Below are 23,739 nucleotides of genomic sequence, written 5' to 3' on the forward strand. Positions count from 1 at the left end.
ACTGAAATCAGCTTCCCACTACCTCCTACAACAATTTAATTTTTATCTTAATCTTGATGTTCTAGGCGCATTTCGCCAATTTTAGTACTTTTTACTGACAAGCTGAACAAGTCTCGTGACAGTGTCCCTTTAATGTATATACAGTGGAACTGGCTCGATATAACGATATCCAAGGGGGCAGTAAAATTATTTTTTTTTTTGGGAATTTATTGGGTTTCCTTTTTTTTTTTTTTGGAATTTTTTTTTTTATTTTATTTTTGGGTCTATACCGCCGCCTGGTTAGCTCAGTTGGTAGAGCGCCGGACTACCGTGCGGGAGGTCTCGGGTTCGAGTCCCAGACCGGACCAACACTCAGGGTCTTAAAATAACTGAGGAGAATATGCTACCTTTGCAATAACAACTGCAAATGGTTAGATATTCTAGTCTTCTCGGATAAGGACGATAAACCGTAGGCCCCGTCTCCTGCATCTTTAGTGTTATGGTCAGCAGGGGACGTAAACGAACCCACACACTTATCGTAAAGAGTAGGGCACAAAGTTCCCGGAGTTGTGGTCTGGTCTTTGCCCATTGTGCCGTTGTACTGTTGAAATGCTCGGAGATATTAGCTATGTTAAAAAGGTACTCTACAATCCGAGGGTAAACAAAGTATTCACACTTCACAGTGTCTCTTTAGTGTCCAAGATTCATGCATTGTTTCGTTCTGGCATAAGCCTCACCTTCCTACTGGATGGATGGCCCGCGTCCTCCGCCTGTATCGTGAGTAGATATTCTTTCATATTCTCCCTGTTAATGGGTCCATTAACTGTAACAACTCCTGTTTCATTATCGATCGCAAACGCGTCTCCTGTATTGCCATTTGTGATCGTGTAGTACACACGGCCATTTGCATCCTGATCCTGGTCCGTTGCGTAAACTTTCACGACACTGGTTGTCACGTTGGAATTTTCCATCACGTGAGCAAGGTACGACGACTGGTTGAAGAATGGGTCATTATCGTTTACATCGTCAACAACGATTGATACTACCGTCTGCAAAGTACGATTGGAAAGGAGAATTAAGGTCAAGGTAATTAAGTAATGGTAAGGGTTAGTGTAATAGTAATGGCTAGGGAGCGGGCGAGGGCTAGGGTGATGGGGAAGGGATCCGGAAGGGGCAGGGTAAGGGGGTGGCAGGGGCAGGTCAAGAGAAAGATATTAACGCTGTTTTGTATAAACTATTGGCGCTAGTTAACACCAGTTTAGTATGAATTTTAGCTAATTTGTACTTTTTATTAACTAGTGTTTGCACCAAAGATGTATTTTAGTATTTTTATTTATCTTAAGGGCTTTTTAGTAGTTTTAATTTTTACAAATATTGTAATGCGCAAGTGAAAATCGTAAATTGATACTTGCGCAATATAAGTTATTAATAATTATTATCATTAGCATTATTATTGCCATGAAAAGTGAGGTTTAGGGAATTTTTTACAAACATTCCTGCGCGGATTAATTTAACTTACAGTAAATAATTACTTACAGTATTAGATCGGCTTGGTTCACCCTTGTCCTTTGCTTCGATAGTCAAGTTATACAAAGATTTTACTTCAGCATCTAACGCTTTCTTGACCAGGATGTAACCACTAGGAGTTATTTCAAAGTTACCTAGAGTGGTAAAATATACAGGGAAATAAGTTAAGATCGCGATCGAAAGAAGGCACGGATGTATCTTTCAGTAATATTTATAGGCATATACTAAAACCCGAAACAACGAAACGAAACCACCGAAACGAACGACCGAAACCGCCGAAACGAGCGAAACGAAACCGCCGAAACAACCGAAACGAGCGAAACGAAACGAAATCACCGAAACAAGCAAAACTTCAAGAATTCCGTCACTTACCGTACTATACACCCCGTTTAGCCTACTTTACACTCCGATTAGCCTACTATAAACCCCGGTTAGCCTACTATACACTCCGGTTAGCCTACTACACACTCCGGTTAGTAGCCTACTATTCACTCCGGTTAGCCTGTTTACGGTAAGCTCTCAATAATTGTAATGGGTTTTGCTTGTTTCGGTGATTTCGTCTCGTTTCGGCCGTTTCGGTTGTTTCGGCGGTTTCGTTTCGGTCGTTTCGGTGGTTTCGGTGGTTTCGCTCGTTTCGTTTCGGTGGTTTCGTTTCGTTGTTTCGGGTTTTAGTACATGCCATATTTATAAGATAGCTTGGCATGTTTTAATGTGTAACGACAAGATGAAGGCGCGATTAGATGGCAAAGAATTAAGTTGTTTTCCTGATCGAGTTTCAGCTGTCTTGTGAAGGCCACCTTATCGTGCATTTTGCTACATATTATGTTCTCCTAGGCGTCTTTATTCGAAAAATAATAAGATAAGATCGAGCGTCTACTTTGGCTTTTATGTTTGAGCATTAAAATTATTTCGTGAAAATAGGTAAGTATACGTATCGAGGAATGGAGGGCACAAATTTGGAAACTAATTGAGGATCCATACAACATTGTGACTTACCATCGGCATTTCCGTGAGTTATATTGTATACAACTTTGCCGGCGAATCCCAGATCCTTATCTTCAGCTGGGACCTGAATAACGTTACTGCCAGGCCGTGCCGCCTCGCTGATGTGAGTGGACTGGGGTGGATCAACAAACTGTGGCGTGTTGTCGTTGATGTCATTGACTATAACAGTTACCTTAAGGAAAAAAAGAAGAGAACAATAGAACAAGTTTGCAGCAGAGCTGAACCAAAGGATAAACAGCTGAAGGAAGAGCTTCGTATATATGTGAAAAAAGAAAATACAACACTGCCCACTGCGAGCTATCATTGACTAATTTGCATTGTGAGCACCTCATACACGATAGCTGCTAACCGCCACGTAAGTTTTCACGTGACACAAATCAAGCAAGCAATTTCTGAGTGGGCAAACTAAGAAGTTTAAATGATCGGCAAATTTTAATCAGTTTCTTAGTATTGACAAGGAGAATGAACTGATTCGAGAGTGGAGAATGAATGTCGTGATCTCGGCGAAAAGAGAAGACAACAAACATGGAACGGCGCACAGCACATGGCGGCACGGGCGGAGAGAGATGCCTCCCCATGATTAAGCGGAGCAACTCTAATGGGAGAGCCAAAAAGAAAAAGAATGCAGTTATGTTACCCTAACAGTAGAAGATTTTCGCGTGTTGGTAGGCTGTGCTTGGTCCGTAGCTGCAATATCAAGAGAAAACACTCCTCTTTCCTTTGCATCCAAAGTCATCTCGGAGTTCTCCCTATCCAAAACTTTACGCACAGCTAAAACACCCTGTAAAATAAACAAGGAAAAAATTTCCTTTAAGCACCTTTAACAACTCATGTATCACACACCAAAGAAGCGAAAGAATCCTAAGAATTATGTAAAGTTGAACCCCTCAGTTATCGCGAACACGTTTATACAACCACTGTGCTACGGTTGAAGCTGAATGGTGCACTTTGCAGTCAAGCCTGATCAATAGAGAAAGGTAGGTAAAGTCTGGGGTCGACGAGCCTAGTGACCCATACAGCCGGAGCTTATCCCAGTGTCCGTAGCATTATGGCCGATAAGGAGTATTTCTACTCCCCCCGGATGGGATGCTAGTACATCGCAGGGTTACCCCCCCAGCATTAAATTCGCGGGGACCTGATCATTTATACGCACTGGGTGAAGAGAGGTTCTAATCCGATTAAAGTATCTTCCCAAAAACTTACAACACAATGACCCCAGCTTGGGCTCGAACCCGGAGTCCAGGGCTCTAACCATTAGGCCGCGATTTGCATGGTACTGAATAACCAGCTTCAATGCTGCGCAGGGAGAAAGAGAAGGATCTGAAAGTTCTAGCACCCCCAAGTGAAATCCCACTTCAATATTTTCCAACATTCCTTGGGGGGAGGGGGAGTGAATACTACTAAGGATGTCAAACTTACCGTGGATGCATTCAAATGGAAGTAGCCATGTTCGTCACCAGACAAAGAATATAATATCTCGGCGTTGCTCCCCTCATCTTTGTCTGTAGCATTAACATCAATAATGACACTGCCTACACTTCCTGGACCTTCGTCGGTATGCCTGATGTAAGTGGAGAGTGATGCTGAAGGACTGGGAACAAACTCTGGAGAGTTGTCGTTTATATCGAGTATCTTTACATGTAAAACTGTAGAGTCCTGCAAAAAAATGTAAAAAAATTAAAATGTTAACATACCCCGTAATAGTTTGGAAAGTATAACGATACCCAACCTCTGAAGTTAGTGACCTTCCGAAGGAACGAGCTCAAACGTAACTTGACTTCTTATTGAGACAACAAGGCAGACAACAAGCTGTACCAAACTAATACGCCTTTTATTTTAGATCTTATTCGAAAGAAAATATACAACTCCGTCCGTCGTTTCTGATGTAATAGAAAATTATTTCAATTGTCTTTTAGTTTTCTCTCTATGTAAAAACAAAAACAAACTGATTCTTTCTACGAATTTCCAAAACATTTTTATTTTATTTTATGAATGGCCCACAAATGGTACACGTTTTGCTATTACTGACAGGAAAGTAGTCAACTTCCCCCTCCTCCGCAAAACAAGTTGAGACCTTCTAGAAATAGCGATAGGAGAAGGCTTGCCTCTTAAATCCAAAAGCAACGGGTTTCTTTACTTTCGAAACCTTACGGTATGTGAATTAAACCAGGGTACCTCGTGTGCCTCATGTAACTTTGATACATGCACGACGAGACACATTTCTTGCAATGATATATGCTTTTCTAAGTTACTTTTCCTTTACTTTTCCTTTAAGTGCTTTGACGAAAATATGAGTCAACGTACCCATAACACTGGATTTCCCGCATCGGTGACATTTATTGTCAGATTGTAGTTTGAATGTAGCTCCCTGTCCAATCCGGTAGGAGATATCTCCAGTACTCCAGTGTTACTGTTCAAGATGAATTCTCCATTGTGACCTGACGATATGGCATATGTTAATTTTTCGTTGATGCCTTCATCTCGATCAGACGCTTGTATAGTGTAAACAACTGTTCCCCCGCCTTTACCCTGAAGAGAAAAAAAAGGAAATGTAAAGTAGTTAAATCCTTGATGTTGTAGGACCTTGGTGCATGTTGCTCATCGATGCACTATAGCTAGTTAATCTGCAGCGTTAATTGTGCACCGCCAGAAATCACAGGTGGATTATCGTTCTTGTCGAGCACAGTGACAGCCAGAACTGTTGTGGTGTTTCTAGGCGGGTTTCCACTTCTCGGATAAGGACGATAAACCGTAGGCCCCGTCTCCTGCATCTTCAGTGTTATAATCAGCAGGGAACGTTAAAGAACCCACACAATTATCGAAAAGAGTAGGGCACGGAGTTCCCGGTGTTGTGGTCTATCTTTGCGCATTGTGTTGTATACTGTAAAATGCTCGGTTTCATTTGCAAGTACTTGCTAGAGCTCTAACACGGCTCATATATACCGAGGGTAAATAAAGTTTCAGTTTCAGAGATATCGATTTTTCTCCGGAATGCGGTGCTTGTCTATCCTAGGCCATCCAAAGAATTGGCCTGTACCAACTGGCAATACCCATCTTCATGATCTCGAGGAGAGAGAAGTATTGTATTTTGGACCAGATTGTTTGGGCAAATCACGCTTTTGAAAGTAACGTAACATGAATTGCCTTCAAAGATGCATGATAATTAGTGGCCAAATGGACTCATATATAAGAACTCATAATTCGACTCTGAAATACAAACGGGTTGTGAAATAAAATCAAATTCTGCTGCTGGTTTTTCGACTTACTTCGCTAACATTTGTTCTAAGGTATGCACCGCCAGATATCACAGGTGGATTATCGTTCTTGTCGAGCACAATTACAGCCAGAACTGGTTGTGGTGTTTCTAGGCGGGTTTCCATGATCGTACGCCATTATCTGATACACAATAAAAAGTATAGCCATCGATGTTTCCGCAAGATAAATAAATTTTTACAGCTAGTACCTTCATTTAGGTCAAAATAAATGTGACTAAGGGACTAATGCACCTGATAAAGTGTGAAGAAGGCTAGACAGACTACTAATAACTTATATTTATAACAAGAGAGGCCAATCAACTATCTTACTTCATCCTCTTTTGCTTCTAGTTAACGTTGCCGAGAAGGTCGTTTTTGTTTCTTTTCTGGAACACGGCGGAAAGTTTACTTTTAATAGCTAGACCGCATCTTTTTCTTTTAGCTGGACATTTACGAGCTGAAACTTTAGCCAATATATTTCTTTCAAAAGAACCTAATCTAAGGATAACGCCGGGATCACAATGCCAAAAGGGGTAATTTTTAATGATGCCTCTGTGATGATTGAGAAATTCAAAAACCATGGCCCTATCCTGCGGCACATGCTAACCTAACAAGCTTTCTATAGGAATACTCCACGGAACGTCCTTTGAGCATGGGTAGAAACGTCGTGGGTAAAGAAAGACCCCATTCTTTTTCCCCTCAAGCTAGATACTACATTACGGTATAAATTGGAAATTTTCCATATTGAAGTAATTGGCATCTCACCGTAAGTGAATAAGACGACACTGTTTCCCGGTCAAGCTTCTTAGTTGTTGTCACCACTCCACTGTCGTTAACAGCAAAAGCATCCCCGGTATTTCCATCAGTTATGTTAAAGGAAATCTAAACAGAAAAGAAAGAAAGTAAAGTAAAAAATAACCTGTCATTAGATTACTTACTAAATTTTATACAATGAAAAGCTTCACTCCCATTTCCATTCCCCCTGTTGAGATGCTGGTCCATCGCATGGTTACCCTCAAGCATTAAATTCCCCGGTACCCATTTAACCGCCTGGGTGAAAAGGGGGATTGAACACAACACAATGACCCCAGCAAGGGCTCAAACCCTGGATCACCCGACCACTAACCGGCATTAGGCTACCTCACTTCGTACGGGCCATTGCAAAGTTATAAACAACCATTACATGTATTTTGTTATCATCGGTCAAATAATTATTAGCGCTAGCGTTTATTACCTTTGCGTTGTCTCCGCTGTCCAGATCAGATGCTGATACCTAAAAAAGCGGACAAATTCTTAGTTGCTTGTTGTCCTTGCTAGAGCATGAGTCCTCGGACGTATAAGAGGGTGGGGGGGGGGGGGGAAGGGAAGTCACTTATAATTAGAGGATCAAGAAACATATAAATTTTAATAAGAATCAAATGTTTATATTTGTCACTTATGATTAACAATTATTCCATCGGAGCACGCGTTGGATATGAGATGGTAGATAGCTAGAACGATCTCATATCCAACAGGCGCGAGTGGAATAATTGTTTTAATTAAAAACACCCAAAGAATTGCAATATTTGAGCTCCCCGGTGGTTCTTCCTGATGCGCACACCTACCATATTTGTGGTCTATGGTATATAAGCTCATATACCATGGCCTGTAAACCAATCAAAGCTCAGGAATTGTAATATACATCTACATCTACATCTACATCTACATCTACATTTAATAAGTTGTTAAAAAGTCCATACGGATATCACACCAACGTCTAAAAATAAGTAAAAATACAATATGTACATATATAATAATTAAAAAATTTTAAATTATTTTTAAAAATATAAAAATTTTAAAAATATAAAAATTTTAAAAAATTTTATGAAAAAAATAAAATAAAAAAAAATTCTCCCCCCGCCCCAACGGAAGGGAAGAAAAAAAAGCGCCCCACAAAAACCCCCCCGGGGGGGCATCCCCCTCTCTTTTCGTCCCCGACCATGGCTAGTTTATTCTTAATAAAAGTGGATATTAACAGACCTGATAGACAAAGACTATATCCGTTTGGTTCTCCATAATATCTACAGTATATGGTGTATTCAGAAAAACTGGATCGTTGTCGTTCACGTCGTTCAGTACAACTCGGATTGTAGTCACGTAATTCTTGTTTTCCTCAAAAAATCTCCCTCCATCGTTTGCGAGCATAAAAAACACAAACTCTGTGTTTTTCTCGTAATCCAGCACTTTGGTGGTTTTGATGGTGCCATTTGTGGCCTCCACTGTGAAGCTGTAGGAAAGTAAAAAGGAACATTTTTAGTAAATTTTGTTCTCCAAATGAATTGAAATGAATTGAACCTGATCGATAACCACGGGTTTCAATTATCCAACTTGTTTTGCGTTTAAACTGAACCACGACGAAGACACAGATCACAGCGCCAATTAATCAATAAGTCACTTAAGCGTTCGGTTATTCTAGTATCCCAAGAATTTCAAAGTTGTTGTTTTTTAACCTGAACATAATTTGGAATTCATGCTATTTACCTTGAAGCCCCAGTGCCATAAAGCTCGTACTTAATTTCTCCATAAGAACCAAGGTCAGCATCTGTAGCCTAAAGAATTGGGCGAAACAAAAACGGTGGTTCAATTGTTAAGTAACCAGTATTCATCGTAATTAACGGGTTGCCTATAATATTATACATCACTCTTTTTATTTTATAAGAATATTTTTTTCCGACCCAGGCTTAAATATTTTTTATTTTTCTGTCGATTTCAGTCTAAAAATATTCTAATAAACATTCTTTGATAATTCTGTTTGGCATTTTTCCTTTTTTTGTGCTGTACATCATACATAATTATGTAATAAATGTACCGTTCATCGAACTGTAATAAGCATCGAACATTTGGTTAGTGAAGGTTTTTATCGTTTTACTGGCTAGTTAAAGATTTTTCCGTTTAGAGTAATAAAGGAATTTATACGGTTCAGTTAAAAACATATTTAATCGTATTGTATTTACAAATTTTCAGCTCAAAATAATATTTTTTTCAAAATCTCATCCTCGGGTCTATTCTTAAAATATTCTTAAAAATTCGCAAATTTCAGCCTCGATATTCTTATAAACTATATTCTTATAAAATAAAAAGAGTGTATTCTAAGAAATCTTAATATCATAAAAATTAACATATACGCTGTGGACTATGGACGCCTGGTTGGCTTAAGTGATTCTTTTTTAAAATTTAGAATGTGTTATTCGGATGGTCAAAACTGGAAAATAGTAAAATGGTTTAAGAATGGCTAGCTTGAAATACAGCTTTTATTGAAATACATACCGTTACTGTTGCGATGATATCATCAATAGGAATTTCCTCATCGAAGGTGAAGTTGTATGAACTTTTATTGAACATTGGTTCGTTGTCGTTTATGTTAATCAATTCAACTTCGACAAGGGCGAATCCTGACAGCTTCTCGCTAGTGTCGGTTTCATTGGCTAATACCTAAGAATAATGCAGTCAAAGACAGTATAGTAAAAGAGTGATAAAATACAAAATAAAGTAAAATTAAGCTACTGCTGGTAAATTTTAATTACAGATCTAGAACCTTAGCTAGAGATTACTGAATACATTATTTTGTGGTAGGCGATTCTGGAGAGTTTTGCAACACTATTGGTGAATTTTGTTCGTGGGAACACCTGGTTTGAAAACGTTATCGCTGATTGGGCGTGCGTAACTAGTGTCAGTTCCAAGCTGCGCGTGAGAACTAAAAATTTCTAAAACACGGAGGAAAAGTCGCATTGCGACTGAAAGATAACGCAGCCGTCTTTATGATCTAACTTAGACAACTGAATAAAGCTTGTAACTGCAGGTGTTAACAACGACAACTATTTAAAACAATGATGATGATGATGATGATGATTACCTTGAAAGAAAAATTAAATTTTCTTTGCTCATAATCCAAGCTGGCATTTACTGTCAGAAGTCCAGAGGAGGGGTCAATTGTAAAGTATCTGCTGTCTTCTCCGGATAAAGAATATTGAAACTGGCGATTTTGAGGCTAAAAGAGAAAAAAACTAGTATGAGTATCAAATAAAAATACATGAAAGAACACCAGATATAATAAGAACTTATTAAACCGGCCATGGCCCGCATCAACTCCAATGCTAATTCGAGAAAGAAACAAATGAATGCTGTAAAAATAAACAATCACTAAGTTTGTCTAAAGTTCATCGGACGTTACCAGCAAGACAGTACATTAACTAAATCGATGGCTTTTTTTAGTTACGATATTTGTTTATCGGTTTTTCACACCAGACTATACTCAGTACGATGAATATTTGTCAATACTTAATATCCGTGGCGGCGTACTTGCCAGTAGCCCAAAGTCATAAGGCTATTTAAAATTTTGGGAATACTCCAACTTTTAGGTTTTGAGAAATGCATTTGAAGGGATTTGACCTGATTGCAGGAATCAGGGGGTTATTTCAGTATTTGCGAAAATAAAGGCAAAAACTTGATAAAAAGAGGCAAGATTATATCAAGACATTACTGAAGTTCTGCTGTCGTTGCCACTGGCCGTGATTAAAAAAACAACGACAACAACAGCAACAACAACAACAACAAAGTCAATCACACAAACAGCAGACGCATGACCTTAATTTGTGACTGGTTTTTCAAATGCTTTACTGACAGGTTAAGGAACGACTTTCAATCAAGAGTTCTATAGCTATTTAAGCTTCTTGTAAACACATCTTCACGTCCTGCTCATTAAAAAGTTCACTTTGCTCCGACAAAGGGCTTAAGCTCGAAATGTCTGCTTTTCCAAATTTGCTAGGTGGTTAATTTGCTTCAATCTGGACATCAAACTGATAATCAATATAGTGTTTCACTTGCTCGCTGGCGCAGTATAACTGTTTCTTTAAAAACTAACAATTTCGCTCATTTTTATCATACGCGTACTTACATATATATCTTTATCCTGCACATTAAACTGATCAGTGACAATGTAACCAGGTAGTGCCAGGTCCTCTCTGATGCTGAAGTGATAACTATTCTGCAGAAACTGGGGCGAGTTGTCATTAGTGTCCAGGACTGTTATTAACACCACAGCGGTTGAGTTAGAAGATGGGTCGACTACTTCAGACGCCTGAGCAGTGAGCAAAAATGCAAGCGACGTCAGAAAATAAAAATAAAATGCTTGCATTCAAACCAATGGTTATTTACCAGTTCGTTTAATAAAACAATGGAATATTGTGTATGTCATGTTGTAGAGACACACGAGGCAAAAATTGTAGCTAAGGATACTTTTAAACAGGAAAACACTTTTACATAAACGTGATGTTTTTTTAAGAATGTAGTTTCTCCACTTCTATTCGTTTTGTAAATTATATTGAATTTCTTTCTCCCTCTGCTTTCCTCGTCGCATCCCAGAGCATTAAAACAATAGTAAATTAAACTGACAAGTACGCAAGTTAAAATAAGAGAATGAACCTATGTTTTCTTATGTCTTTACAAGGAATTACTTATATAAGTTTATGTATGCCCATATGTTTGTTCCGCCAATGAAAGGCAATCTTTGTGGATATGCATGATCAGTAAATCTGAATTTAAGGAATCGACCAGTTATAGTACTCCAACAGACATTGTCCTATTTCTGTATAATGAGTCAAATAAAGAAAAATGTCGCACAGATTACCCGAATAGTAATGCTAAAGAAGTCCGTATTCTCTGCATCTATCGTTCCATTCACGGTTAAGTTTCCAGAGTTTTCGTCAATAGCAAATAGCCCTTCATCGTTACCTGATCACAGAAAGATAAGAAGACAGCTTTATAAAACTTCTTAACGTCACTCAATAGCATATATAACTGCCCGAAGGAAGGAAGGAAGGAAAACGAACGAACGAACGAACGAACGAACGAACGAACGAACGAACGAACGAACGAACGAACGGGCATTCTGAATCTTATCAACGTTTAGTCTGAGTAAGATTTACCACACTATATGAGGTCCAGGTGACTACAAGCTTTTTATTCTTTAATTATAAATCCAACCAAGTGCCACTATTATTTGCGACCTATCATTGATTTTCTGTAATAGCAAACAGATCTTTATCTTTTTTTTCTTTGCAGCCTCAGAAAGCCATAGAGTACGTGAGACATGATCACCTGACGTTAGCTATTAGATTAACTACTTGTATCACTCATAAATTAATATCTCTTATATTAGTACCAAGTTTTAAACATCAATCATCATTTTTTTCCTTTAATGTTTATCATAACATACACTGTCACACTGACCACTTATTATTTCGTATGACACTGCATTGCCAACACCAGCATCTCCGTCAACTGCTTGTACTTGTACGATCAGCGAGCCCTAAAAACAAAGGTTACAGATTTACACTTGTTAAATTGACATTTTACATACAGTTGACTGGCCTGTTGGTCGGAATTGCTAATCTAGGTAGGACAATCTCACATCATTTACATATTACATTTTTTAACCCTCTGACGTAAAGCAAATTCATTCCCCCACCATCGTACAAAGAGGGGTGGGGGTGGGGTGGGGACGGGTTGAGTTCTGTTAAGGAACAGCGAAATTATTTTGCACTGAGTAGAAACCCCGTCGCTTATTCTATAAGATGACATAATTTTTGTTGGCTGTGAGGTCATATGACATCACGTGACGTCATTAGAGCCACTTTATTGGATCCGCCATCTTGGATTTCACTATTTTCTTAGAAAGTCACAAAATAGCGGAAATTGATGCAAAATCAGGCCAGAATGCTTATGGAATGTAAAAATAAACAAATCGTTGAATTCTGTTTCAAAAAGCTGGAAAAAATAAAGAAAACTGTTAAAAATGATGATTTTTGGCCAGACCTGCTTGTTATTATGACGTTGCCATGGCAACGGCAAATATCATGGGCACATGGTTGGTATATCAAGATTTCCGCAAGGGATGAATGAACAGCTACTAAAAGTTTCAGCATTGTAGAGTAAATCCTCTTTTCAAAATTTCGGAAAAACCTTACGGGGGGGGGGGGGGGTTGGCATCCACCCCCCTCCCTCCTGTACGTCCGAGGGTAAATCTAATTACTTTAGATTTTGATGCTATGAAGATTATATGGGGGGGAGCCAACTTTTCTTCATATCAACACGTTGGCTTTTCTTAACTGAACTCGCCTACAAGGGACAAGTCTGGACATACAGAACAGAAAAATAATAGAGCAATTATTTTAATAACCCCGTACCTTTGCTTTGTTTTCTGGGATCTGTTCGAGATAAATAGGTCTGAGAAACTTGGGTGGATTGTCGCTGACATCAGTAACATCCACAATGACTGTTGTTTCTGACTCCCGAGGAGGGTCCCCACCGTCCTGTCAGAGGAAGAAGTTATTGACAATTAATCCACGTGCGATGTAATTTTATCAGTTTACAGATAACCAGCGACGCGTGTTGCCAGATTGAATGTTATCATATCTAAAGCGACCTTCACACGACAAACTAATGGCGAACTCGTGTTGGCAAACTCAAGTTGGTGTACGTGAACGACACAACAACGGCAAACAAGTTGGCCAACTGTTGGCGACAAATAGAACTTGTCTCTATTCTCGCCAACAGTTTGCCAACTTGTTTGCCAACTGTTGTTGTGTCGCTCACACACCAGCTTGAGTTCGCCAACATTTATCTATTCTTTACTGGCGCAATCAAGTGCTGCTATTCTTTGAGTTATTAACTACAAATCAACTGGATGATCCAGACTTCCTTTCACATCATTTGAATAGATCACTTGTTGGTCCGTCGGCGTTCTATCCCACGTCGATCTTTCAGCATTAAATAAGTATCGAATTCGCACGAACGGAGAATTATGGCGGAAACTACTGAACAACTTTTAATAGATCTGGAAGGTCTGGAACTGGAAGGTCATGTGACCGCTCACATTATATGTACATGCTATATGTAGGTTGAAGTAAGTATTTTGTTAATTACCTTTGCAGTGACGAATAGCGTGTATCGCTGCACTTTCTCGAAATCGAGAGGTCCGTTGACTGTTATTTTGCCGTCATGGTTGCTTATTGCAAAGGTGTTCGTCTGTTGAAGAAAATAAATTACTATTGGCACTGACAAGTTGGTTTAATTAACAGTGTCATACACTGAATAATGATTGCCCAACGACGGATTTATCTTGTAGGTTATGTTATCCACCCTTTTGAACAGCTGAATTCGCAATCGCAGTGTAACAAATGTAGGCAATAGGAAGACAAGTGACAAAGGAGAAAAGAAAGATATACGCTAGAAACAAACAAACAGCCTGTGTGTTAGGTTATGAGTAACCAATAACAAAATGAAACAGAACATCATTCAATGACGGAAAGAAAGATATATTATTGTTAAAATTATCAATGGTATTCACAGTGTGTGTGAGAGAAGTCTTTATTTAGTTTGGGAAGCCCACTGAGAAGCTTACACCATTGCTATCAATAGGGGCCCTGAAAGTGTCTTCGTGGATACATGTAGAATGCAACAATGTAGATAGCAGGGCAGAAAAAGAAAAGATACAGAAGAAAAAGTTTGCTAACCTTCCAGGGGCTTATTGAACCCTTCAAAGAGAAATCAAAGGAGACAGTTAGCACAAAGAACAAATGTACAGAACGGATGTTAGTCGTGACTTATACTCACAACAGTTATAGCTGTCTTATGTGATGGAGACACTTACATAAAAGAAGTTTTTAAATTTTATAAAATCAGTAAGACACTAGCTGAAATAAGGCCGCTGGATAACTTGCAAGAAGAGAGGAGGGCTAGAGAGGCTGTCTTTAAAGTCGCGTTATACTCACAACAAAGTAATATCTGTCTTACGTGATGAAGGCACTTACATAAAAGAAGTTTTCAAATTTTATTTTGAAACAATAGTTAAAAAACGTAGGCCTGGATAACTCGCTAGAAGAGAGGAGGGATAGAGAGGCCGTCCTGGAAGCAGCTGGTAATAATGTAGTCATTCGGTGAGCTGGAAACGCAAGCTAGCTACTCCTGGGACAGGTTTAAGAAAAGTTCAATGAGGAATGTAGAAGATGCCAGTATATGCACATGTTCTATGCAACCAGGGCATCGCCACATCCACCAACAAAGAGTACTGGAGAAAGAACGAATGATGTAACAGGCAGACTATGACACTGGTTTTTTTTTTTTTTTTTTGCTGACACTGGGGTAGACAAACAGGCAAGGCGGCAAAGCTACTCATGAAGAAAGAGATTATGTAATGTAATTATTTACCCACGTAACACAGAAGAGCTCACAGGAGCTCGTTAGGAAGTGTACATGCATCGAAGATCGAATTGGAATTGGACTTTTGGTTTATGTGGAGATAGGAAAACCGGAGAACCCGGACAAAAACTCTCGGAGCAAGGCGAGAACCAACAACAAACTCAACCCACATATGGTACCGGGCCGGAATCGAACCCGGGCCACATATATCGGAAGCAAGCGCTCTCACCACTGCGCCACCCCTGCTCCCTAGTTGGAAATACACTTTGATTGAGAAACTGGAGAAATGACTTAGCACAAAGCATGGATGAAAGCCCAAGAAGGCAATTAAATAAGAAACATTTTCTAAATTATCGCTTGCAAAAACCTTGAGTTGAGGTACACGTATAAATACTTTCCATAAAAGAAGAATTGTAATTCCAAGCACTCTATATAAACTTGCCTGTGTGGATGGGCTGAACATGTACGATAATATTCTATTCTGCCCCTGGTCTCTGTCAACGGCACTAACTTGAATCACAGGATGACCAATGGTGTCATTCTAGAATGGAAAATATGTTATGTAGATGTTATTTGAATAAGCTTGGGCTCCATGTTGGTTGCATATTCTTTTCTTGCAAATTTATGGAACGGTGAAGATACTGGCTGTCCCAAAGGTGCTTGGCAACTTTTCATATTTCGAGCAATTTTTTGTATTCTGAGCAATTTTCGAATATTGTCCGAGTGTTGTTCGAAGGCCACACGAACTTTTCAGAGAATATTTCAAATTTTTCCGAAGATGAGCGACGTTTGCCGAAGATTTCCGAGGAAATTCCGAAGGTGTTTTAACTTTCAGCTCATTCAGCATTAAAAACTCGTCAGCAAAGATGACGTCATCGGTATCTTTACGATTGCTCTCAGTGGAACAAATGTGAAGGAAATTCTTGTAATTCAACAAATTTTGGCCTGAAAAAGTTATGTAGTTACTTCCGTTGTAGCGAAATTGCCTGAAAATGCTTAAAAATATCCCCTTAAAAAAATTAGCATCTATTTGAAGAAATTTAAAAATGCAACGTTTTGGAATATTTTGGAGCAACTTTCGAGCAACTTTATGGATGTTGAAGCAACTCTCGAGCTGAAATTTTTGGGAAATTTCGAGCATCTGTGGGACAGCCTTAAGTGAAAGACATGACTCACCAGTGCACATTGTAGCGTAAAATTAATTTCAAATTGAAACCATTTAAAGCAAACAACATCCATGAATCTTACCTCTGAAATTCTGGCCAAATATGGAGTACTTATGAATATGGGTGTGTTGTCATTAACGTCAACAACGAAGAGAATAAAAAATTTTTCTGTCTGGTGTTGGAAACAAGGTTTCATTAGTAACATAGTGTAGCTTTAGTGTCTTTCAAATCTGTAATATATGAAAATATATAAATAGAAGCCTACCCTGCCTCCCCCCCCCCCCCCCCCCAAACCCTCTCCCCGTTTATAGTCCTCTTTTATTGTAGGCATATCTTTCCGGCTAACTAAAAAGAACATTCTAGTCATAAGTTTCCCCAGATATATGCCTTGAGAGTAAAGTTTTTATGAATCAAATGAGTCATGAGTCAATGAGTTAAATCTTTAATTAGAGTTTTTAAAGTGAAACTATTGCTGCCGTTTTAAAAACACATAAAAGCTAGCCCCAAGAAAACCAGAGTGGACCTAACCGCAAGCAAACCAGAGTGCAAATAACCGCAAGCAAACCAAAGTAGAACTAACCGTAAGTAAGCTAGAGTGCTTTTAAGCTTACTCGTATAACGGGAGAGCGTGGTTCAATAGATAATCACCTACTTTGTGTAAAAATTATCTTGACTCATTGTCTCATAACTCATAGACTCATTTGACCCATAAAACAGGGTACCTCATATGCCTTCCCCCCATAACTTTTCCATTCTAACTTATTTACGTCTTCACAGAACATTTTTCTTGAATTAGAAATATACAACTAGTAAGTCTCCGAGCAGAATCCCAAATGGAATATTTAATCAGAGTGGGTTCTTTTTAGTGCGCTTAATAAGTCGTTCCATATCAGCTAATTTCCAGACAGTTTTGTAAGCCGCTAAAAGTAGCCCCAGATATAAGTTTCCCCAGTTTACAAGCCCACTCAAAACGTATGACCAAGTTGTATAAGCTCAGACATTTTACGGTATATTAATTGTGTTAAAGAACAAAAAGTGTAATTTTGATGGTATCCGTGCGAAACTCGCGAAAACGTGATCAACAAATAATTGATGTAAATTCAGGTTTAAAAATAGTATTGTAACGTTGTCGGTATCTTTAGAATTTTTCTTTGATTAAGCGTGTTTGGTTTCGCATCGAAAAGAGTAATTACTTTCTTCTTCGGATTGATCAATTATATTCTTTCCCTAACTTATCGATAACACTTTAGGTAATTATTACGGATTGTTTATTCAACACCATGATCTTAAGTATCGTATTTAAAAGTTTCCTAAAATATTTCGACTGTTAGAATTGTTTTCTTTTTTTTAATTTCAAAATATGCATTTTCCGAAGCGAAGCCATAACAAACTTAATTAGGTATCTTTTCATTTTGTTCGATTTCAAAAGAGTGTACATTGAAGTGTTTGTTCTTTTATCTTGAGTATTGTATAGTTGTACAATACGATTTGGAATTTATTTGTACATCAGGTACTGCTGGTGACACCTCTGGTCTGGCCCGAAACTCTTAAACAACTTATTATTCATAAATGGATAAGGGCGGTCTAGTGTTAATCTACAAGGAACGCCCTTTCTTCTCCGAAATCTACTCTATAGTTGTTGTTTGATGTGTGGTATAAAAATCTTTTAGTTTGGATTTTCAATGCAATCTTGTAACTTTAATTTAATCTTGTAACTTTAATTTAATATTATTCTGTAAAAAAATTCCTTGTAGATTTTACCTTGCTTGCGTAGTTTTATTTGGACCAGCAGAATCAAAACTCACACCTTTGCATGTTTAGGAAAACAGACCTTCCCGTGGTAACACCTTCTCATGGCATGCTATGCGCATGTCATGACATAAGATTACATTTGGAATTTTGACATTTTGATGGATGATTGACGGTTTGCGCCTGGTCCCTTTATATAAGTGCGCGTGGAAGAATTAGTATTCAGAAGAAAGAAGAATTGTAATAGAGTTGTAGTAGACAAGCACCAGTGAACTTTGTGCAATAAACCAAGTAAAAAACAGGAGCTGTTGATTGTTGATTGTTGAATATTGGAAAGTGCTAACCCCCATAAAAACTGACTTCAACAATTGCAGGAATTTACCTTTCGCTCATCTATGTCACAACCAAGACATTGGTCAGCGACATACACTGTGAACTCGTATTTATCTGTCGTCTATAAAAACCAAAATAAAAATCAATTAGATTAAATTAATTTGCTTTGAAGTTGCTACCTACCTTCTCATGGCAATCATTACGGACGTGCAGCGGTTCGAAACCAAACAATTAACTCTTTTAGTGCTATAGTCGACTTTTGTCGACATTTGGAGGAGCAGTCAATGAACCACTTGTGACGTCATCAATTTGAAGGCAGCAGATTTTGGTGATAAGCAACTGATAGAGCTAGGTTTGACCTTTTTACAGAATTATTAATTTTGTGTATCGGTTGCATCCTGACGGAGCTAATCGAAAAAACACAATCAGTTTTTGGTGCAAAATCGGTGCTTAAACAGGCCAAAACACCTGTAATTGATCGAGGTCCTCTTTTCAGGGTTTACCAATGATTTCATCAAAACTTTTTTGGCCTAAAGAAAGGATGGGAAGAGTAGAAAGGAGTGGGAATAACAAAGCCGAGAAAAACGGAAGGAAAGGGAGCAAGAAAAGTCCAAATTTTCCCTTATGCGACTGCAACAATTTTGTACATTTTTTCATGGAATCTTCATTAAAATCTTGCTGCATTGTGGAAAAGTGCCTTTTAGGCAAAGTTAAGGGAAATTTAGGATCGTAGCACCGAAAATTCAGTTTAACGGTAAAAAACACGTTTTTTTTTTTAGAAAATTAGCACTGAAAGGGTTAAAGCCAACCACAGCGAGCTTAGGAATAAAATGAACCAATATATAAGAGCTCGAGGCAAAAACGTGTAGCTTATGTAACTCCTATGTAACTAGTGCCAAAAAATGAAAGGTTATCGTCGACCGAAAGGCAAAGGAAACGGTTTGAAGAAGAATTAGAATAGGCTTGAAGAATACCGCAATATTTGCCGCAATCCAATGTTAAAATTACCGAAATACCGCATGAAAAATTGGCAAATACCGCAAACCCCAATGCTCCCCTTAGTAATCCAATTACCTTTGCAATTTTCTTTCAAATCTCAAAGAAATCATGATTTCTAACCCACCTCTCTGTCGAGTTCTTTTTGAAGGGTTAAGTTTCCAGTGTTGTCAATTTGAAGCACATCCTGAACCGATGAATCCAAAGAGAATACCATGGGATCGTTTTCGCTATCTGTAGCTCTTATAACAGCCACGGATGAACCTGTAAGTGGCAGCAGAAAGGTTGTATATAGAAATAATTAAAAAACAACTTTTATTTCGCACCCTAAATTAAATTAAATTTTCAATACAATAAAAAATAAAATAAAGTACATGGCTGCCCGAAATAACCACCATTGGCTAATGAGATTGGACAGTCATCCTTGGTGTTTAATACAATAATTTTTACACACACTAAAATGTCTAATAAGATGTTAATAGTCTCATGAGCCATCACGGTCTTCCAATTCAACCTATCTTATTATAGGAAATTAACGCTCCATGAAATTAACGTGAATTCTCAAAATTCGCGTTTATTAAAGTCGCGTCAATTTGTGTGAGCGTTATTTTCGTGACATTATTTAAGTGGAGCGTTAATTTCCGAGACCTTAATTTCACCCCAATTCTGGATACTGTCCGAACACATGTAGCAAACTAGGAAACAGTACATTCTCTTTTCTGCGCACTGTTATTCAATCTTATCCATTGTAAATGCCTTAGAGATATGTCATCTGTAATATTTCCAGTTCATTCTTGCTTTCATAAGAGCGGTTCTCGACAGCCGTTTTTTGTACTTAACAGCCAAAATATCTTTAGACATCAATGGTCGCGTTAACTTTCTTCATTTTGAACATTTGCCTCCTTTCTCGCGTTAATTTCCTTTATTCGATTTAAATTTCCCCTCCAATTCGCGTTAATTTTTTTCGCTCACTCTAAGATCTAAAACGCACTAATGTGTGTCAATTTTGGTGTACTGTCCTCTACACTCCACCGATGAGTACCAAATTCTTCCGAACTTTTCTTGAATTTTCAGTACCTTTGATTGACTGAAGATGAACTTTTCTCGTTTAATTTGTTGATATTTTTTATTAAGTAAATTTTTATTAAAGAAATAAAATGAGGCTGTCGAAAACGATGCTGACAGGTATTGAATTAACGGCAGGATATAAATGCCACTGACATTTTGTCAGTTTCAACTGATAGTATTTAAAAATACTATCATTCTTAACTTGAACTATTTAAAACGAAATTAAGAAGAAACGAAAGTTAGAGTCCTTACCTGCTGTGGCATTCTCAAGCACCGTAATAACAGGGCCCTGACCACCGTCAAAGAGTGGCTTGAAATTTTGTGCTAAGAAAGCAAGAAATGGTTAAAGTGCTACTATGATGAAATTCGTATCTTTCCTTTTGTGGCCGGTTTAACATATTAACGAGTACTCGTTATGAGAAGAAAAATTCCGTTTACTTTTTTCAAATATCTCTTTTTTTTTCCAGAGATATTCAAGTTTTTAGAAAATTCAAATTAGCAAAATGATGACGTCATAGACTCAACAAAGTTTTCATCAAATATGAAGAAAGTGATATCTCAGCCAATTTATTTGCAGTAACCTTCTGGTAGTTGCGTTTCACAATTTAAAATTAACAATTTGATTACCATGGCGACATACTAGGTTCCAGATCCCCTGGATGCTAAAGGCTTTTCTGGCAGATTCTAGCATTCTTTTTTTTTGATATTTGCCAATGATACTTTACATGTGTGATTTGGAAAGTATATGAATGAATTTGGCAGTCGTCTTGGCTGGGTTACATTTTTCCGAACTAAAAAAATAAAATATTAAAAATAAATTGCAGGGGACTGGAAAAGAGTGGGTTGCCATGGTAACGTAATTTAATTTTAACTGAAAGTGTGTCTTCTGTAGAACTATAAGTCTGACGTCATCAGTCCCCTAATTTGCATATCTTGCGATTTTTTTTAGCTTGAGTATCTCTGGAAATAAAAGAGATATTTGAAAACGATAAAACGCCACGTTGAATCTTTCGTTAAAAACTCCATAAATCGACTAAAATGTCAAGAGGTGAAAATTTGATCACAGTAGCACTTTAAAAGAAAAGCGTTTAGCTAATAAAAATAAATATCCTTAAGTGCCATAAGAGTCCCATTTATCCCTGCCTAAAGGTAAAGTTAATTTATTTATACACAGGGAGTGGTCTCCCAATCGCCCGAGGCAATGATCAAATTGTGTGACAATTTAAAACTAAGAAAAAATAAAATAGATATTAAACATACAATGTAATGGTTTCTTGTATAGCGCATTTCCAAAAGCTCAATGCTCTTCACAATTAGAGTCACAGGATGAGATCAGACATCAGTACGTCAGGCGCCTTTGGACGCCGCTATCCATCCGACATGCATATGACCTCGTCCCACCACCCAACCCATGGATACATGTGAATAGGCCAGACAACAACACGAACTTCATGCCCAACTCTTTACACTGAACATAACACTGAAGATGCAGGAGACGGGGCATACGGTTTGTCGTCCTTATCCGAGAATACATACACCTTATTCGATGGTTTAACATATAATACGCGCGGATATTTTGCGAGTTTCATATTATTTGTCCGCTCATATTATATGCTAAACCATCGAATAAGGGATTTATTATTCCACTATTTTTTCCACTCAGTTTGGGTCCGTATTCCGTAAGTTTGTCCATCCATATTTTTGCCCTGTTCTACAGTGTAATAACGTGGCATATTTTGCGCGTTCTTTTGCCCTTATATGGTTAAATGGCGCAACAGTGGAAATAATAGAACATCTTACCATTTGCCGATGTCTTTGCAAAGGCAGCACGTTCTCCTCAGTTATTTTAAGACCCTGAGGGTTGGTCTGGTCTGGGAGTCAAACCCGTGACCTCCCGCACGACAGTCCGGAGCTCTACCAACTGAACTAACCGGTCGTCTAAAAACTACATATTAAAAGTACAATTGGGCAATATCTGAATCCCATCCATTGGGGGTGGAGGGGGAGGGGGTTCGCAACAGCATTTAGGTAACAATAACGAAGCGAACTGTTTTTTTTCTCCTTTCTCCCGAGAACAAAATATAATAGTAGCTTCTATAAGATCGCTGGCGGAACGCTTCAGTTTCAATTTGTCTCCAATCATATGCTTTTGGTTCATATCTCAACATGAATATCTCCCCCACGCTCTTTCATTATATTTCACGCCAGATAATTCGAGCTAGTTTTCAACATTAATAGTCATGGATCATAGAGGATTCTGCCTTCCATGACCAAAAGTCAGTTTTGCGAGTGTTTAAAGCTATTGACATTTCTTTTCAAACAAAGTACGAAGTTAGACAGTGCTCTGTCTGGACGTCTTTTTCTACTGAAACTACAATGAGGGCCTATTATAGCGGGTCGTTCAGTCCGCAGACCGCCATATTTTTTTCTTTCTAGACCTCAAATTTCTTTTATTTTCTCCTTAAGACCGAGACCACCATATATTTCTTTATCTTATTACCGCCAGAAAATAAAGAATGTGCCCGCAGACCGCCGCTCAAAATCGGCTTAATCCGCCAGAGTATAATAACTCTCTACAATTTACCACATCAAAATTAGATCTACATTGCAAAAAGAAAAGTTCACTAAGCTTTTCAAAATGCTCGACATTCGTTGTCACCATATTGGAAAGCGAATATCACGCTATGTTTCCTTCTTAAGCTTCCAGGTGTTCGTATTGTAATGGAAACAAAAGAACTTGAAAGAAAACAATTATCTTCTTGGGTCGTCAGCCACGCGATCAAATGAATAGCTCGAGAAAACGAAAACAGCTTTGTTGGTTTCACAGAGATTGTTTTATATATTTTTCTTGTATCACGTATATTGATATGGAATTTATTCCCTGCAACGATATAAACCAGTTTTATTGCCGAGATATAAGTTGTTATGGACTTCGCTTCGCTTCGGTGAATCCATGCTGAAAATTAAGCTCTTTCTAGAAATGAATACTACAATTAGTCGAACATTGATGTCCCATGGTACATGTTATAGACTTCTCGGATGAAATCACAATAATGTTTTTACTTTTTTCTTCTTGTTTTAGACCTGTATTGTTGTGAATATTTTGTTAGCCTTAGACAAGAAAACTGGTCAAAACTTAAGATTTTCAAAGTTGTGTTTATTAAATTCGGTCACATGTCCTATTGTTTGAGGGTGCTGCTTTCGACAAACATCTGAGAAAAACATTTGCATAATACTTTTTGCAGCTTCAAGAATATACACGTTAGATCGAGTTACTTAAACGTTTACTTTTATTTTATGCGAAATAATAAATTGAATAGGAGTTAAACGATTTTTGTATTATAAATAATATTCAAGAACAGTTCACATGGCCTTAAAAAAAACCGCGCGGATAGAAATAAACTCGATCTGTAGTATTATAAATT

At 38.0% G+C, this 23,739-nt stretch overlaps 1 protein-coding gene and 1 non-coding gene across 2 annotated transcripts in view; one reads left to right on the plus strand and one right to left on the minus strand.

Annotated features, from left to right (window-relative positions):
* The window catches only part of LOC144666469 (cadherin-23-like), a 51,194-nt gene that overhangs the window by 26,214 nt on the left and 1,241 nt on the right, over window positions 1-23,739 (minus strand). Inside the window, 24 exon segments of the mRNA XM_078527906.1 lie at window positions 717-1,028; window positions 1,516-1,640; window positions 2,503-2,683; window positions 3,149-3,292; window positions 3,931-4,167; window positions 4,816-5,040; window positions 5,778-5,861; window positions 5,863-5,907; window positions 6,531-6,647; window positions 7,000-7,038; window positions 7,785-8,031; window positions 8,286-8,353; window positions 9,072-9,236; window positions 9,658-9,792; window positions 10,699-10,881; window positions 11,431-11,534; window positions 12,033-12,111; window positions 12,989-13,114; window positions 13,728-13,829; window positions 15,445-15,543; window positions 16,251-16,340; window positions 18,300-18,371; window positions 19,374-19,510; window positions 20,567-20,638. Coding sequence (XP_078384032.1) covers window positions 717-1,028; window positions 1,516-1,640; window positions 2,503-2,683; window positions 3,149-3,292; window positions 3,931-4,167; window positions 4,816-5,040; window positions 5,778-5,861; window positions 5,863-5,907; window positions 6,531-6,647; window positions 7,000-7,038; window positions 7,785-8,031; window positions 8,286-8,353; window positions 9,072-9,236; window positions 9,658-9,792; window positions 10,699-10,881; window positions 11,431-11,534; window positions 12,033-12,111; window positions 12,989-13,114; window positions 13,728-13,829; window positions 15,445-15,543; window positions 16,251-16,340; window positions 18,300-18,371; window positions 19,374-19,510; window positions 20,567-20,638 — 3,188 coding nt within the window.
* Trnag-acc (transfer RNA glycine (anticodon ACC)) lies at window positions 274-346 on the plus strand. The gene has a single exon. It is a non-coding gene; the product is annotated as a tRNA-Gly (tRNA).

This window comes from Oculina patagonica, chromosome 9 (genome assembly GCF_052425735.1).
Source record: "Oculina patagonica isolate OP01 chromosome 9, crgOcupat, whole genome shotgun sequence".
NCBI lineage: Eukaryota > Metazoa > Cnidaria > Anthozoa > Scleractinia > Oculinidae > Oculina > Oculina patagonica.